This window comes from Gasterosteus aculeatus, chromosome 3 (assembly GCF_964276395.1).
Source record: "Gasterosteus aculeatus chromosome 3, fGasAcu3.hap1.1, whole genome shotgun sequence".
Taxonomy (NCBI): domain Eukaryota; kingdom Metazoa; phylum Chordata; class Actinopteri; order Perciformes; family Gasterosteidae; genus Gasterosteus; species Gasterosteus aculeatus.
In genome coordinates this window covers 9,276,780-9,293,578 of record NC_135690.1, presented here as the reverse complement: position 1 = coordinate 9,293,578, position 16,799 = coordinate 9,276,780, and the positions used below count along the sequence as shown (strand labels likewise).

Here is a 16,799-nt window from a genome sequence, read left to right as displayed (position 1 = left end):
AAGGAGTAACACAACTGCACCTGTGTCTCAGCTCCACTGCGAGAAGAAATTAATTAACACAATTTAAATGGTCCAAGCACTGGGACAGGATGCAGTACGTACACAACCTCACCCCCTCCCCCGCCTGAGGTCGCATGGGACCTCCCCGTGGGTTTAATTAGCCGCCAGCGGATTGTCACATTGTCCTGAAGGGGATGAATAATCAAATCACGGCGAGCAGCGCTCCAACAGGCCGCCTACTGGGGACTTAATTGATAAAGATCTCCAGCCCGCAAAGTTACGAAATTCATCATTTCCATCGCTTTGCACCTCGTCGGTACAGATGGTGGCCTGAGAGGTCAAGCTGGGGTTCAGAGAGCAGACTCAGGGTCCCGCTGCAGGATGTCTGGCAGGTCTGATTAACCAAAACCTTCAGCATCCGTTGGTGTACTGGTTTAATGATATTGAAACAGTTTGATAGCTGCTCACTTAAAGGTCTGATGTCGATGCTCTCACTGCACTGAGAGCTTTTATTGTGTAAACTAGGGCACAACTTGTGGTGTTCATGAAAGTACTGCTTGAGTACTGCTTCACCTCCGGGCTGTTGTGTTGGAGCAAGCTGTATCATTTTGGTCACTTTTCCAAAACCAGTCCAAAAAAGAACAGTATTTTGTGTACAGATATGACATCTAAAGCCCATCAAGGGGACAGTGTTGAGTAAGTGTGTATTTTGGGTGGCAAGAAATTCACTAAATTTAAAGATTTGCTGATGATCAAACCCAACAAACATGTCAGTTAATTAATGTCCAAATCTAGACAATTTTTCAAGGCAATTTATCTGTAATTACTTACTAGAAAGTCCCTCTTCTATTTTGCTTCTATAACATGTTTTCTCTCAGATTCGAGGAAAGAAGACATCCGAATGACAAATGTAGATGTTCTTTTTTGTCCGCAGCATTAGATAATGCCTTATTTGCATTAGCAACACAAAATTGTAGAAAACCTTTAATACTAATAAAAAACAAAATGATTGTCTTAGTCTATGTTATTAACTGAGGTAGTTTATGTATTGATACTTATTAGCTTAAATATTTTACCCTATTCACTTGGTGGTGTCTTGTAACATTTATGCAGACGCCAATTCAGTAGCTTAGATACAACAAACCTTCCTAGTTAAATCCAAAACATATTTGGATATTTGCTCATAGAGCAGTTTGCTCATAAATCAATCATAGACTTGTTTATATTTTATAGGCTAAATGACTGACGAGTAAATATAAACTTAATGGAAATAATTAACTGAGTATGAAGTTTCATTGTAATATGCGTTAATTCGATTTATTTACCTCTTTCTCCCCTTAATGATCTCACATTGCATGCTTTGGGCATGGATGAAAACTGTAAAAAATTCCCAAATTATTGTGGCACAAAATATATATATATATATATATATGTATATTTAGTATATATACCGGGAGCTATATTTCTCGTCACCATTATGGACTTAATAGAATAGTTGGGTGAAAAGAGCTACAGTACAATCATAACGTGTTCCATCTTCAGACACATGAGAGTAGAGGCCCACGTGGTCACACAGTACAGATGCCAGTTAACACAACGGGTGCATTAATATGCAGATTCATTCAAGTTTCCATCTTCAGCAACAGTAAACCCAAACTTTTAGTAAAAAAAAACAGCTGTGAAATATACAACACAAGATGGCAAATGATCATCAAATCATAACGTGTCATTATGACATATTTGAACGCGGTCCCTCCCAATCTTATAAACATATGTTTAAAAACAATACAGTTCTTATTGAGTGCATGTACACTGAATGGGAGCCAAATGCACGGCTACATATGACGCCTCTGGCGCAAACACAAGCATGTCATCTTGTGGCGTCTCAGGTGCATCGGGCGCTCTGAGCTACACGGGTTATTACATCCTGCGTTACTTGATTCAAGCCTCATCTTTATGTACTTTTATAAGTGTTGATACGTTTCTGCTGTGAAGGCCATTAGGAACCAAGAAAAAAAAACCACCACAGTGGAATTTGGCAGATACAGGCAGAGTTCTGAGAAAGCATTTATCTTCACAATCACTTGTAATTTGGTCTAAAAAACAAAACAACAATTTACTGTCTAAAAACAACGACTGTCACTGGTTATATCGCCATCTCTGATAAGACGGTGTTCTTTTTAAGGGAGCGTAAACACTCAACAGTTGATGTGCAGTTCTATTTATATTAAATTGGGAAGCTGCATAGGCAAACTATGCACAGGCAGACACATGTACAATTTGCACCTCATGCCTTTAGTATTGCAGTTTAATATAAGTTTGGAGACTTACAGGAGACTTTTTTTTTTAAATGAAAAAAGAATGGTTGAAATCCCAGCAGCGCAGGCTTGGATGTCTTTAATCTGTAATATGAGCCAATTATTAAAAAGTAATTTCCATCACGCAACTCGCTGGCGTCTTTTGTTAAACCATTTCCACCCATCATCATCATCTTCATCTTCTTGGATCGAGCCACCGGCCCGGTGCGAATGGACTGTACCTCTAGACAACACAATCATGGAAATGGCACAGGTTCACTCCTCTTTAAGAGGTTGTTGAAAAGGTTGGTTCCAGCCCTCCCAAGAAGCAATGCAACCCAAAACACAGAGCGGACCAGTGCAGACACGACCCACGCGTATATCGGTGGACGCACAGTTGCCTACGGATGGATGAAGCACCGGCAGTCTATTTATGTCTTCGTGCCACAGAGGGGAGAACGCCGTGTGCACATAAATCCTCTGGTCGATCGGGAATGTGAGGATGCGCCGACAGTCTCTGGCATGACACAGGGACATGGGAGCGCCCTGCGCTCAGATGTAGATGTGTGTGCGCGTGTGTGCGTGCGTGCGTGTGCGTGAGGCCGAGCGCAGGTGTTCCAGTCACATCCTTGCGTCTCTCCCCTCCTTCACAGTTTGTGGGTGTCCCTCCCCCCAGTCTCCTCCTACAGAGCCTGCTCCGTGCTGGAGGCGGAGATGTCCAGGAGTCTCCAGGCTGCGTTGGGGTTGAGCTCCTCCTGGTCACGGCACAGCGCCCAAACGTACATCATCCTCATCACCTTCTCCTGTCGGGGGAGGATGTGAACACAGGGTCAGCACTGTAGTAAGTTGTGGTCTCTTCCAGACAAAAGACATTTCTGGACTAGAAGGGGGATCAAGCACAACTCCTTTGAAGTATTTTAAGATGCATGTTGTTTGACTGACTAGACCTAATGTGTGTATATTCACATAAGCGATGTATCACCATCGGTGGTTAAATTACTATGTTAGTAACACAAGCCAACACAAATAATGCAAAACAGACACGGGTCGAGGAGCACTAATATAATTCTCAGCTATTTGAGTAATTTACTTCCTTGAAATGACTTGATTGTATCAGATTCCCTATTCTGGCACAAGTAATCATGAGTTGACTGACCGGATCTCCTTCCACAATGTCTCCTTTGGGGCCGCGGATCACCATGACGACCTGAGCCTGGAAGGTGATAATCAGGACTGGGCCCTGGTCCATCATCTTACCCATCGCCAGCTACAACACAAGGAGAGCCGACAAAAACACAGATTCAATTAAAATGTAAACGGATGTCTGATTGTTTGCATGCAAGTGAACTGAATGTGGAGGCTAAAGAGAGAAGAATGGAACAACACAAGAACAAAAGATATTACTTTAAACATTGAAGTTCACAGTAATGGACGGAATGACGCAACGTGTGTGACGGCTGGTGTAAAAGCACTTACATCTATGTTATCAATGTCCAGGACTTTGGACTGGAAGAGCAGCCCCAGCGCTCTGGCCTGCTGGATGGGATGAGCCAGCTGACTGTACGTCTACGGGCAGGTAAATAAACACACATTTGGCTTTGCACATACTTTCGAGGCTACTAAACTGGACGGACCAACATAGTAGTTCCCTGTTTGTGAAGAGGTCTATTTGTGAGAAAAAAAAGTCAGTGTATCCATTTGCAAATTCACTAAAGGAATATCATTATAATATTATTGACAAGATACGAGGAAAAGTGCCTTCTATAAATATTAAACAAGAAGAGAAGCTGCCAGTTTGCCAGTTTTCAGACTTCAGAAATTCCCAAAATATTTTGCGGTCTATGCTGTATTTATGTAGAGTTTACTGAACACTACATGCAGAGGCAGCAGAGTATGACTTACAGCTTCATAGCACCAGTCTTTCAACACTTCAAGCTCCCCCCGAATCATCGCCTGTAGGACAAACAGCGTCAGCGTTAATGTTTCCTACATCGGAAGGGTATTTCACAAAGCTACGCCAAGTGAACTGAAACGATGTTGCCAAATCCTGCCTATTTCCATTGTCATTGTTGTCTTAATGTCACATGTCTGCAAATTGAGTTATAAATAAAATGTATTATCATTATGATGCATATGATTTTAACTGTCATCAGAAACAAGGCATTAATTTCAGCGTTTTCCAACATCAATAATTCTAATTGAGTCTCTTGCTCAGCCAGATTTGACTCTTATTTTCACTAAGTAACTTTCATCAGTAGTCTTTTTCCTCAGTAACTTTTTTCTTGAGCTCTTTGGTGAAATACCCTCAAGTACGGAGCAAATAGCGGAGTGTATTCAAGAATAAAACAGACATTCAAAGCGTCTATTTACCTCCAGTATGTTCGGGATGATGTCTTTCTCACACTGTTTGAGGAAAGAGTCTTTGTCAAAGGTGGGGTCAGCCTTCACAATCTCCGTTAGAACCTCAGACATTTCAGTTTTGGAAAAAAGACCACCTGGAAAACAAACAGACAAATATGGTTTATATGGCTATGAGATTTCATAATTTATTCTATTTTGAGAAGTAACTGCAAAAAAAATGATTGGGAGAGCCTTACCTAGGAAGCCAGTGACGCTGTCAGTCAGAGCTCTGGATGCTCTGACAAGAGCGTTGTCACTTTCATCATATTTCATTTTCATCTCAAAGAATCCTGCCGGAGACAAAAAGGGGATATTGGGGTGAGAAAAATGAAAACAGGTGCTTGTAATGGCCCTACGATCTGTTTCAACCACTAATGCCGTAATTGTATTAGTTCATAATGAAATTGACTGTAGAGAACTTGGTGCCACCTGCTGCCCTTAAAGGGAAGCGCATAAGTGCAAACTGTATATGATTTTGATCGATCTCTCTCTCTCATATATATATATATATATATATATATATATATATATCTGAGCCCATCAGTTCTTTCTTACTGTTAAAAACGACATTATTGTCCTTGAAGTCCTTCCACTGCTGGTACCACTTTGAATCCTTGTGGAGAACAACACCCATAGCCTCTCTGCATGAAAAATACAAGATAATCACTTGAAGTACAGATATATTCTTTTAAACAAGAGGAGTGTGAAGGGAAACTTACTCATTGGCCTCGAACACTCTGGAGTCGCATTCGGCTCCTTTGGAGGAGAAATCGCTTCTCTTCCTGAGCTGCGGGGGAGCTCTGTAAGCGCCGGCATCCCCAACGTCTATCTCCTTCTTCATGGTCTCCACACCCTGCAGAGATCACAGACAAAAATGCAAAGATACAGCATTCACCTCCAGAGATGGTGTAATTTTGAGGGTGAAACCTGGTTAACTTACGGATATTATTTATTCTCTACTGACCTGTGAGATGGCCCTGAATGCACCAGTTCTACCCAGTTTTTCTCCTCCTTTGGAGACGGACTCAGCAGAGTGCATGGCCGTCTTGGCAGCCTCCTCCACACTTTCCTTGATCTTCTTCCCGATCTCAGTACGACTCACCTCCTCCAGGCCCTATGGCACCGATGGCATTAGCCGCATGTACACAAACAAAGAGACAGATGCAATTAGTTAGTATGGTTAGATAAACTGTCACTTCCACAGGAACTAAGAAGACATTACTTAATTTTCTCATTTGAGGCCATTTCCTCTTGGACGTCCATGGTGAAGAAGTGGCAATACCTTACCTCCTTGACGGTCTCCGACAGAGAGCCGAAGGTCTTCTTAAACACCTCTGAAGTCTTTACGGATTCCGACTCTATAGATTTCTGATAAATGAAAAAAAAAATGATGTGGCCTTGTTACAGATTAAAAATAATGTGAAGCAAATCCTTGTTGACGCAGATATCGTTATTCAAATAGATAACAAACCAAAATATATAGTATTCTTACATATTTCTTGCGGGCTTGTTGGAGAGCGTCAGACTCCTCAAGCTTCTTGGCCTCTTCTCTGAACTTCTTGATGTTCTCTTTCATTTCCTGATTCTTGCTGAGTTCCTGCCGCAGATTATCCACAAACTCTCCCAAGAAACCTTTACGTCCCGAAGCATATCGCACCTTATGAGACAAATACAAATTTGGACTTAACTCAGACAGGCAGAGGCATCGATCGGAGTAAGCAGAGGATGGTGCTTTGTGAGATTAAGAAAGAAAATGAACCAGCTAATTCTACACAAACCACTGATAATTTCATTTTTGTAATTAAATGATCAATAAGTATTCATCTTATTAAAGTAAACGGGAGCCTTGGGTGGTTACCTGCACCGTTGCAGCTGGACTCCTCATTAACGTGTGGGCATCTCCTCTCCACACTGAAGAGGCAGTAGGACGGAAGCAGAGGGCCAAGGCACGTCTGCCAACCAGCTGCAGTGGAGAGAACGACTTACATGTCTTCAATGGGACATTAAGCAGTCCTTCTACCTCGGTAGCAAGCAAGGATATTAAATAGGTAAACGGTGCAACAACCGGAACGTTGCTACTTAAATAACAGAGTTGTACCACTATGATTAATGGTCACATGTATGCGTGTAAAACGGCCGACTTCTTTACCTCACATTACCGGTTTTAAGACTCCCACACACAAACACACACGAATACCTTTCCACGAACAAAACTAATTAAGCTCATTAAAAACGTTGATAGGTGACTAAGGACATTCAGAACCCTGCAGTCCGTCTGATGCAACAAGGCCTAATGGAAATCCTGCAATGTTGTACCTAAATACACAAACTATACATTTTCTGTCCATAAGTAGACGAGAACAGACCAACTACAAGACGAACGTGTTTACTCCCTTAGCTAAATTATCCGCAAGAGACGAAATAACTGTAATGAAGGACATGAATGGTCTAACCTCGTAGCAACGACACACGGAGGCTGCCATCTTGATCTTGAAATGCACGGAGCTGCACGTGCATACCACTGCAGCAGCTGACCTCTCTCTCAGCCAATGGGAGCCGAGTTGATGAGCATGGGCGGAGCCAGCTGTCAGCAAAAACTTTAAAGGGACAGTTCGTCCTAAAAAAAAAAGAAGCGTTGTGCTTTTATAATGACCCAATGTCCTGTCTCCCGCCAGGAAATCAGAGCATTTAATTCCGTCACAAATGACTGATTTTAATTTAAGATGCGAATCAGAAAATGCACTAATATATGTCAAACTTTGGACTGGTACTGTGCATTACTGTGCATGACTGTGCATTACAGTTGTTACAAGTTACTCACTGTTACAAGGCATTATTGTCCCAAAAGCACAATGTAGGATTTCTAGGATTGTTCCAGAAGTTTTACTAGAACTCACATTTAGATATCTTCAATTTGAAAACTGAAGTGATTCAATTTGGTGTAATTTCTTTTTCCATATTGATGGTAAGGACATATATTGCATATATCCACAATACATGGATATATCCTGCAGCATATTCAATCTGGCTCGCTCAGCTTCCACTCAAACTCAAAGTTTAACAACACACATGCAGTCACTTTATTTGCTTTTAACAATTAGCTTAAAAAATGTTTTTATTCTTACCGTCCTTATAAAATAATTGTGAGCAGACATAAAAAATAAAACAATAAAAACAAATGGATTAAAATAATAAAAGGCAACAAAAAAACGAACAAAATAAACAATAAGGAATGATACAAAACATTGATAATGCCCCTTAACACTTAAGACCTCATTAGTTACATGTTGGAAAAGACAGACCTTGATTTTGTGAGAGCCTTATTTCAGATTTTTTGATTTAGAAAAGCGTCTCCACCACAAGATATCCATTCATATAACGTACCACTCCAACGTGTTTTCTCGCTGCTAGTTATTGTGTCCAACAGAACCTTTTGGTGCATGTCCCCCCTCCGTCGTTCTTCTCATTCTGCCTTTAAAACCACTGCGTGCGTCTCCAGCCGGACGGTGCCTGCTGGCCCGCCGGCGCGGCAGCGCCCCCCCGAGGAAGGCACGCGAGGCGCAGGGGCTCCTCCCCTCCCGCTGCAGAGCCGCGAGCCGCCTCTCGTTCTGCGGCCAGCTCGCCCTGACAGCGAACGCCGGCGCGCAGTCTCAGCGCGAAACCGCTAACCGAATTCTTCTCTTTTTTCCTGCCCTAGAAAACAACAAGCCATACCCGTCATTTCCCTCCGCATCCTCTTCGGGAGACAAGCGTCGGAGAGGCCTCGTCCAGAATGGGGAACCGAGACGATGAATACGATTTCTTGTTCAAAGGTAAAAAAAAAACTAAAAAAAAAAAAGATGACTGCATAGCCCCTCTTTACTCACACCGACAAAGCTAGGCTTTAGAAAGCACATACATGTATTCTTGTGTCATTTTTGCAGACGAGATATCCACAATTTCTAAATGAACTAATGCTAAAAAGTGCCCGGATGGTACTCGGTTGGTGTTATTAAAACATTACGCTGTCATTTTAACACGAACGCCTGCAGCTATATTTATAGGTATGGGATGCAACACCCTGTCCCTGCTCAGCCTCTGTATTCAACTTTCAGCGAGTGGTACAGCGAGCTCGGGCTTCTGAAGTAAACAGTTTACTGCTTTACTGAATGTCACGCTGCTTGATTCCACCTCATGAGGCTGATTTAAAGGCCTCAACTCCACCTCTCCTCACCCACCGGCTTCATCCTCAGACGAGGGTCGTTCCTCTGTCCCCTGACGCAAAACACACCGACAACTTCTGAACTTGGCGTATCAGTGTTTTGGCTGATCTGGTTGTACCAGACTCCAGGTCCATGTTTGTCTCGAGCCCTCAGTCGGATCCAGAATGACTTCCTTTGATCGTGATATCAGCTCCCCGTGGCACATTAACATCCTGGGCCCGTAGAAGCCGAAGGACCATTTAGACGTAACAAAGTAGCCTCTGTGGGATGAATAGGGCATCTGCCGGAGGCGAATGCTCTCTCTCTCCCTCTCTCTCTCTCTCTTCCCGAGCCATCGTCATGTGTACCAAGCCCGGACAGGAAGGGCAAGGCGGTCCAAAACTGTCGATTCAGGTTTTGATGGAGCCTGTTATCAGCTTCCTGCAGCCCGGACGGGCACAACGTCGACAGGGAACACAGTTCGGCTCTATTTCCTTTTGTTGAAGGAGTGAGGGGGGGAGGGAGGCTCCACCTCGGCTGCTGCAGTGTGATCAGAAACCAGGCTCGGACCAGGTGTTAGAGGTCCCGTCGGTCGCCTTTTAACAGGGATTGATGATAATCATAATCGTCAACTTATGACTATACCCAACTAGTTAATTTAGCTGGTTGTCCACGGTGACATATATGACTATGACATATAGACACATATGTAAAAGCTCCATGTTTTACACTCTTATGTGGTTCCTTCCGTTCTTTTTGTAGGAGCATCTTAAATCAGCTCTGGAGCTCCTCATTGTCAAAGCTTCCTTACAGGAAGACCTGACTAGATGTCAGCCCACTCAGTTGTTTTGGAATAGCTCAACTCGTCACACGTATGAAGTGCACTAAAAATGCATCACATTTATTCTGTTAATATTCTACTCAGTCAAATGTTGTTATTGATATTTTAGTGATTTGTTTTAATTCTAAAGACTTGAAAAGGCACAATTATAAGGTTCTGTAGTAACTCAAACCTTGTGTTTTTCCATTTATTATTTATACTATTTTACAGTAGAAATGCGTTTTTGTATCCCGTGAATCAGACAAACACAAAGCGGCGGAGTTGTTTGCGCCAGTGTTGGGCTCTTATCAGTCATGCACAATACTAACACACTTGTCTCGTCTCATCTTTTACCCCCCCTCTCCTTATTCCCACCACAGTTGTGTTAATTGGGGATTCAGGCGTAGGGAAGAGCAATCTGCTCTCTCGGTTCACCCGAAATGAGTTCAACCTGGAGAGTAAGAGCACCATCGGGGTGGAGTTTGCCACGCGCAGCATTCAGGTGGACAGCAAGACGATAAAGGCTCAGATCTGGGACACGGCTGGACAGGAGCGCTACAGAGCCATCACCTCGGCGTGAGTCATCTCAAACAAGGGGCCGATTTGTGGATATGTCCTACAGCATTTAGTCAAAGACAACTGGGACCTCTGATCAGGGACGAGCACGTCTTTGGCTCGTGGGTTTAATCTCCTGGAGTAAGATACGGAACCCGTGTATATGTCAACAATGAACTCAAAGAATCCTCAGGTGTCCCAGACCAAACATTGACTTTGCATATAGATCCAATAGAACTATATTCATCTAACTATATTTAAACATTAGAACAGTCTTTGACCTGCAGTCGGTTCCCGTCTAGTTGAATTGGCCGATGCCATCGTGTCTTGATGCTGCAGGTACTACAGAGGAGCGGTGGGGGCGCTCTTAGTGTACGACATAGCCAAACACCTGACGTATGAGAATGTGGAGCGCTGGCTGAAGGAGCTGAGAGACCACGCCGACAACAACATTGTCATCATGCTGGTTGGCAACAAGAGCGACCTGCGCCACCTCAGGGCCGTGCCCACGGACGAGGCCCGGGCCTTCGCAGGTACTGTGACTTCCAAAAAGGGACAAAAGCGCTGGACTGTTTAAGCATCAACATGACGTTTTTTAGAGAATGGGAAGAAATTAACATATATATATATATAAAACATTATAATAATGGGATCTCCTCTCAACTTATTTTCGACGAGCGTCTGTTTTTAAATGTATGTTTTCTTTCTTACCCCCTCAGAGAAGAACAATCTGTCATTCATAGAAACTTCAGCATTGGACTCAACAAATGTCGAAGAAGCCTTCAAGAACATCCTCACAGGTATTCTTGCCAACTGGTTTTGGGGAGTCAGCGCTGCACTGTTGTCGTCCTTCAAAGATGAACTGTATCTCGCCTGTTTGGGTGTCAGTAGCATTGTCGACGCGCACCCTGAAGAGCGGAAGGTTTCACGTGGGGAAAATGGCTGATCTGTTTCTGTTTCCATCTTTCCCCAAAAAACCCCCAGAAATCTATCGCATCGTCTCGCAGAAACAGATCGCTGAGCGCTCTGCCCACGACGAGTCCCCGGGGAACAACGTGGTAGACATCAGCGTGCCACCCACCACCGACGGCCAGAGGGGGAGCAAACTGCAGTGCTGTCAGAACCTGTAACCCGCGGCAACCGTCCCTCTTCACCTGGGTTGATCTATTAACTGAAATCTGCAGTCTTGGTATGCTTCCATCTGCCCGGGGGTTGCTATATTTCTCTGAACCTGCCCTTTTTTTTATTTTTTAAATGAGTGGAGTCGGTTCCGTTTCGCCACGGACGATCAGTTCCATAAAGAGCTGTTTGAATGATTTCCGAGTTGTAATCTGACCCAGGTAGTCTGCTACATCCCGGTGCAAAAGCAGGACTGATGGTGCGGTGTGTGTGTAGCTGCCACGATGACCCACAATTGTGTAGCATAGCAGGTTAGCTTTGCTTGAACCCTTGTTAAAGGGAGGGTTGTTGCACATGTTGGAGTCTTTAAGCCTGTCTGATTGTCGTACCAGCAGTCCTGCTTTTGTTCTTTGTTCCCCCCTCAGTCATCTCAAAAGTGGTTGTGACGCTACTGATGCTTATGTCATTTTCTGTAAAATATTGTTTTTGTTGTTTTGATAGCTTGTCCGCTCACATACATTATATTAATGCCATGAAATAAATTTTACAATATTAAGTTTTTGTGACCTCGTGTGTTTTCTACATCCTTCAATACACAAAAGGACCAACATTACCGTGACAATGAGCCCGGACCCCCTTGTTACGTCGAGGGCATTTGATATCGTTTTGTATCGATCGCAGGAACATTCAACCGTTCAACAGTTCTCCCTGGCAAATGATTGATAATTATTAATACATTTACAAAGATAACATCACATTATTAGAAGCGGGGCTACCTAAAATCAACAGACAATTCCCATTGATTTAGTCCAGGACTCCCTCTTGTTTTATTGCACAATAACCCAACTTTCTGGGGGATGCAGCAGGAAGACTACAATAACACAAAATACTTTTATAGCATATGCTGCACACATTGACATCTCAAAAAAACATTTTTCTTTTGAAACTTTACAGTCTACCAGCCTGCTCTGTTATATCTCCATTTATAGAGGACAAACCACTGTAGTCTCGCTATTCTTAACACTTTATCTTTTCTATTCAAGATGGCATTTCTTGCGCTGTGGGACATGATAACTAGTTGTTCATTTCTGGGCAGCTCAATTTCTGAATGGTGCATTTACAGGTGGAGCAGGGCTGCGTACTAATGCACTTTGATGACAATAGTAGAAGCATTCTCCAATTAGAACATGAACCCTTTCCCACACCTTCAACGCCACGTCCTTAAGCATTTACAGCACTGCCGTTTAACGGCTGCCGTCGGTGTTTCCCCACGCAACACAAACGCCACTGACTGACCCTCCGTGACGAGTGCGATAAATGCGTAACATTAACTGTCGTCTACACAGGTAAATCATGTGATATCCCACGTTCACACGGCGATGGGATGCTTCAGCAGGAGCCTTCACGGGGCTTCAGGGCGTAGATGACAACACTGGTGAGGGCCAGTGTCTCCCTCTGCTGGTCAAGAAAGCGTATTCTGGGACAGACTTTTTCCAATCATGTTTCCGGTTAGTCTCGTCTGCCAGGCTATAGGCTGCCCGTTGTTCAAAAACAGCTAAATACATTGTGAGGAGGCATGTGGGAATTATAGGTAGTGAATAAGTTCCATAGTATATTGGAGTAGCATGCTGAACCAGATATATCCTGCTACATTAGCTCGTGTCCTAGCATTTCAGATGTTAAGTGTCACGGACACAGAGTTGGGCGGGTTAGTCCATTATCCTCGTCTTCAGCTCTTCACATCCCAGCGCTGGGTGTCCAGGGTCAAACCTCTGTGTCTCAACATCTACTATGACTCCGGAACGAGTTCTTCCCCCCCCCAAAAAAAACATTTGTGTGGTCGGCCAATACCGTAGTAGTTTACATCAAGTGCTTCAATAAAGTAAAACAGGAGGACGAGGTACATCTTTCCTCCCAAAATGGTCCTTATGAAGTGCAAAAAATATGATCACGATTAATCTGGTTTTCAGGTAGTGCTTCAGTGGGCGTCATCTTAAATATTCCTTTTGCCACTGACGCGCACTCATACGATGGTCTCATCAGTCATTTTCTTGGTCGACTTGGTCGGCACGGAGCGCTGAGTGGTGTGCGCCCCTTTCATGTCAGGCATGAGGAGGCGCACTTTCTGATTGGTCCTCCTCCACTCCGAGTACAACTGACAGTGATACCGAAATGACACCTGAGGGGGAATGGAAGGAACGGGAGGGGGCGAGACAGAAGGTGAGACGGGAAAGAAAAGACAGACGTCAATGAAACTGACTGCAAGTTATTCGAGACATTCTACATCTGCAGGACCAAAGTGATGTGCTTACTGAAGCTGTATTTGCTACGAAAACTGTTGGTGAAAGACAAAATCTTTCACGATTTTCAACGATTGTTTGCTGAAGACTAAAGGGTTAGGTTTCTGAAGCAAGTTTTAGATTCAAAATACATCCTTTTAAAGTATAGGCTCACATGGCAAGCAGTTAAGGAGTAAAGAAAATACAGTATGAGCCTGCACGACTTATGTGGCCAACCTTAGAAAAATAAGTACTCTGTACCAAAGAGTATCAAGTTTGTTTTTTTCCTCTATGCTTTGACTTCAAGTGCTATTCGAGGTTAAATTGGACAAGAAAACTGTATGGATCATTTCTAGCAGCAGATCATCGATATTTTGGAAATGTGTGGTTTTCTTTGTACAGTGTGCGAGTTCACAGCTTGTCAAATCTATGCAGGACAACAAGACAAATAAATACTAGAGCCAAAGATGCCGGGCACCACAACATAAGACACAACTCAATCAACACGTTTATCTGAGTGAAAGGAGAATAAGCAAAGCAATGCATTAGTTACCAGTGTCCAGAGTATGTAGATGGTGAAGAGGGCGATGGTGAGGGCGATAAGGCCGACGGCCTCCAGCCTGCTCTTCAGTTGCAGGTGGTCCTGGGCTCCCCTCAGACACAGCCAGCCAGAGATGGCTGCCAGGGGTGTGATGAGGAGGAAACAGGCCATGTCGCACAGCAGAGTGCGCTTCTCACTGCGAGGGCCTGGGTCCTTCAGCCACTGAGTTAGAAGTTGAAGAAAAAATGGATTCAGGTCAACAAAAACATAGATGCAGTATCACTTTGGTGTTAAATTGGCTGATTGATGCAATTTAGTTCGCAATGGCTGTTATTTTGTGCATAATTCAAATAAATGCATTGATGCAACTGACAACCCTGGGCCATCATCTATCAATCATCTCTGAAGATGACTCAAACCGACACAAAGATGTATCTTTACAGTAAAAACCCTCTAACCTTTGTGAGTGGTTGTGGCCGTCGTTCGACGGTGAATTCGGTGTGACAGAGTTCACAGTAGCTGGTGTTGGAGGAGGACAGCCACTTCTCCAAGCAGCTCTTGTGCACTTTACCCAGCGTACCAGTGCAGTCGCAGGGTGAGAGCAGCGTCTCCCGCCCAGCCCCCTCATGGCAAATCCGACACATGCCCACATCACTATGGAGGAAAGTAGAGAGGACAAAAATTTGACGTTTTATCTCGTGATTACATTTCAGTCGTTTGGGCTCCATACGAGTTCCTCGCTCTTACCTCTGCAAGCTCACCGCTTTGACAACGGTGGAGAGTGGGCGGCCATCTTTGGCCGTCACCTTGGCGATGAACTGGGCCCGCGCAGTAGAATCGGACTCCTCCGAATCCTTGGAGGCATCAGACTCTGCGTTCCCGGAGTAGTCACAGAGGGAGCCGGGTAGGTGGCAGCAGCCTGACGAAGACATGGCTCAGCTGTAGATGATGGCGAAGAGGATGACCGTGGAGGCGCTTTCAAAATCCTGATCCAAAACCAAACCTCCTCCTACTCCTCCTTCGTCCACCCACACAGCAAATGCCTGGAGGATTACAAACAAGAGAGAGCATGGGGGGACTTTAAAATGACCACATGTGATGATGTCATCCTCGCACGGCTATCACAAGAAGAAGTCTCACTGATGCCATGTGAGAGAGAAGTAAGTACTGGCTTGTTCGCTGCATGACACACTACCTTCACATCAGTAAAAAGGGCATGTTGGCAAATAATGTAGAGCCCCAAGATTTTGTAGTTTCTAAAAATATTAAAAATACATTCTGGTGAAGGGAAAGGTACAAACACATATTTTTCAATTGGAGTGATGGGGATGAAAAAGAATGCATTTCAGGTTTTAGTGTTTTACTCAATAAAAGTTATTACTATGCTTCAGACAATACGGGTGATATGGCCTCAACACCACATTGTATTGGCAAGTAAATAGAGAATGCTGCGCGTTGCTATGCAGAAAAAACAGGTGTTCGTTTCAGGTAAAAACTGTTTAACGTGTATGCATGTATGCATGTATATATATATATATATATATATATACACTACATAGTCCTGCCAGAATTAGCCAAACTAAAGCCACGGCTACTGCACTTGTTTTCCTTCAAATCGGGTGATTTATTACTATTATCATATTAACATTACACGGTAATAATATAAAAACCTCGAACTGTTGTGCTAAGTAGGCACTACTATTTACACTGTGTGTTGTATTCGATGATATTAACAGCTAACATGTCCCTTTACTGGCTGCTATGTAGCGTTACATGACGGATACGGTCTCGTTACTGTACGGACGAGAACGCCAACCGGACAATAAACCACGGAGCCGCTGTGCAGCTGTCAACCGACGAGCCGACACACATCACGGCGGCGTCGTTGAAAAATCCGGGTGAACGAGGTGGGAAGAGACAGACGTCAGCGTGCACGTACTCACCGGACGGCCTGTCCCTTCTCCGCTCGGCCTTGGCCGTGGCCCTGCGATCGCCCGACAACAAGCTAGCGGGAGCTAAACGCGCAGCACTAGCTGCAAATAATGACATTGACGTCGAACCAAAAACGGATGATATGCGAGGATACAAAGGGCAGCCGCACGCGTTGTATCCTCTCCATGGCTCCTAGCATGTCTTCCCTGGGGGGCGGTGGTGGTGGGGGAGGGGGGTTGTGCCAAAAAGGCTGAAGGGAAATGTCTGTTTCCGTAAGGATTACTAGACACGGCTAAAGGGGCTACACGGGCTAACAGGCTAGCAACGGGGCAAGCCTAAACCCAGCACCACTCAGCTGTGCACTGGTCACGTGACACGATGCTGCCTTCAAAGACCGTGGTGATGTGGCGACAATGGCCACTTCACACCGGACTATTGAAATAAACACACACACACCTACAGTCTAAGCAGTCTTCCAGTGAGCAATACGACTGGTCACCTACGCTCGTAACGACCGCTCGTCGTGTTTCCATTGCTGAACGTGCTTTGAAGGAGGCCAGTAATGCTTGTTTTCACTTAATTTGCCCACGATTGATAAACACAGTGCACGACCGTCGCAACGAGGACGGGTTCGTTTTCAACAAAACGACCGTGAATGGGGCCCAGCGATGTCAA

General features: G+C 44.2%; 3 protein-coding genes across 3 annotated transcripts; 1 reads left to right on the top strand and 2 right to left on the bottom strand.

Moving 5' to 3' along the window:
- Positions 1–1,290: 1,290 nt before the first annotated feature.
- Positions 1,291–8,235, bottom strand: LOC120815952 (mitochondrial import inner membrane translocase subunit TIM44). Its single transcript, XM_040171075.2, has 14 exons — positions 8,082–8,235; positions 7,151–7,314; positions 6,556–6,660; positions 6,190–6,354; positions 5,985–6,065; positions 5,662–5,811; positions 5,417–5,550; positions 5,253–5,338; positions 4,895–4,987; positions 4,668–4,792; positions 4,200–4,250; positions 3,774–3,863; positions 3,454–3,564; positions 1,291–3,100 (listed from the first exon to the last, which is right to left on the bottom strand). Exons 1-14 carry the CDS (start codon positions 8,137–8,139, stop codon positions 2,981–2,983), a joined length of 1,533 nt encoding a protein of 510 aa, XP_040027009.1. The 5' UTR covers positions 8,140–8,235; the 3' UTR covers positions 1,291–2,980.
- rab11bb (RAB11B, member RAS oncogene family, b) lies at positions 8,218–11,928 on the top strand. Its single transcript, XM_040171084.2, has 5 exons — positions 8,218–8,509; positions 10,079–10,274; positions 10,593–10,786; positions 10,973–11,053; positions 11,238–11,928. Exons 1-5 carry the CDS (start codon positions 8,470–8,472, stop codon positions 11,381–11,383), a joined length of 657 nt encoding a protein of 218 aa, XP_040027018.1. The 5' UTR covers positions 8,218–8,469; the 3' UTR covers positions 11,384–11,928.
- A 247-nt stretch (positions 11,929–12,175) lies between these two features.
- Positions 12,176–16,706, bottom strand: LOC120815956 (E3 ubiquitin-protein ligase MARCHF2). Its single transcript, XM_040171083.2, has 5 exons — positions 16,136–16,706; positions 14,940–15,235; positions 14,651–14,846; positions 14,205–14,414; positions 12,176–13,551 (listed from the first exon to the last, which is right to left on the bottom strand). The coding sequence occupies exons 2-5, from the start codon at positions 15,122–15,124 to the stop codon at positions 13,396–13,398; spliced, it is 747 nt and encodes a 248-aa protein (XP_040027017.2). The 5' UTR covers positions 15,125–15,235; positions 16,136–16,706; the 3' UTR covers positions 12,176–13,395.
- Between the last annotated feature and the right edge of the window lie 93 nt (positions 16,707–16,799).

Bases quoted from the DNA above. Each gene is read 5' to 3' on its own strand.
- LOC120815952 (XM_040171075.2), bottom strand. From the start codon at position 8,139: ATGCACCAAAAGGTTCTGTTGGACACAATAACTAGCAGCGAGAAAACA. The intron at 6,661-7,150 runs GTTAGACCATTC...TCTCCACTGCAG, and splicing joins CCGTGTGTCGTTGCTACGAG to CTGGTTGGCAGACGTGCCTT. The intron at 3,101-3,453 runs GTCAGTCAACTC...CTCCCCCGACAG, and splicing joins ACATTGTGGAAGGAGATCCG to GAGAAGGTGATGAGGATGAT.
- rab11bb (XM_040171084.2), top strand. From the start codon at position 8,470: ATGGGGAACCGAGACGATGAATACGATTTCTTGTTCAAAG. The intron at 8,510-10,078 runs GTAAAAAAAAAA...TTCCCACCACAG, and splicing joins ATACGATTTCTTGTTCAAAG to TTGTGTTAATTGGGGATTCA. The intron at 10,787-10,972 runs GTACTGTGACTT...TTACCCCCTCAG, and splicing joins CGAGGCCCGGGCCTTCGCAG to AGAAGAACAATCTGTCATTC.
- LOC120815956 (XM_040171083.2), bottom strand. From the start codon at position 15,124: ATGTCTTCGTCAGGCTGCTGCCACCTACCCGGCTCCCTCTGTGACTAC. The intron at 14,847-14,939 runs GTAAGAGCGAGG...TTTCCTCCATAG, and splicing joins AAAGCGGTGAGCTTGCAGAG to TGATGTGGGCATGTGTCGGA. The intron at 13,552-14,204 runs GTAACTAATGCA...ATTCCCCCTCAG, and splicing joins TCTACATACTCTGGACACTG to GTGTCATTTCGGTATCACTG.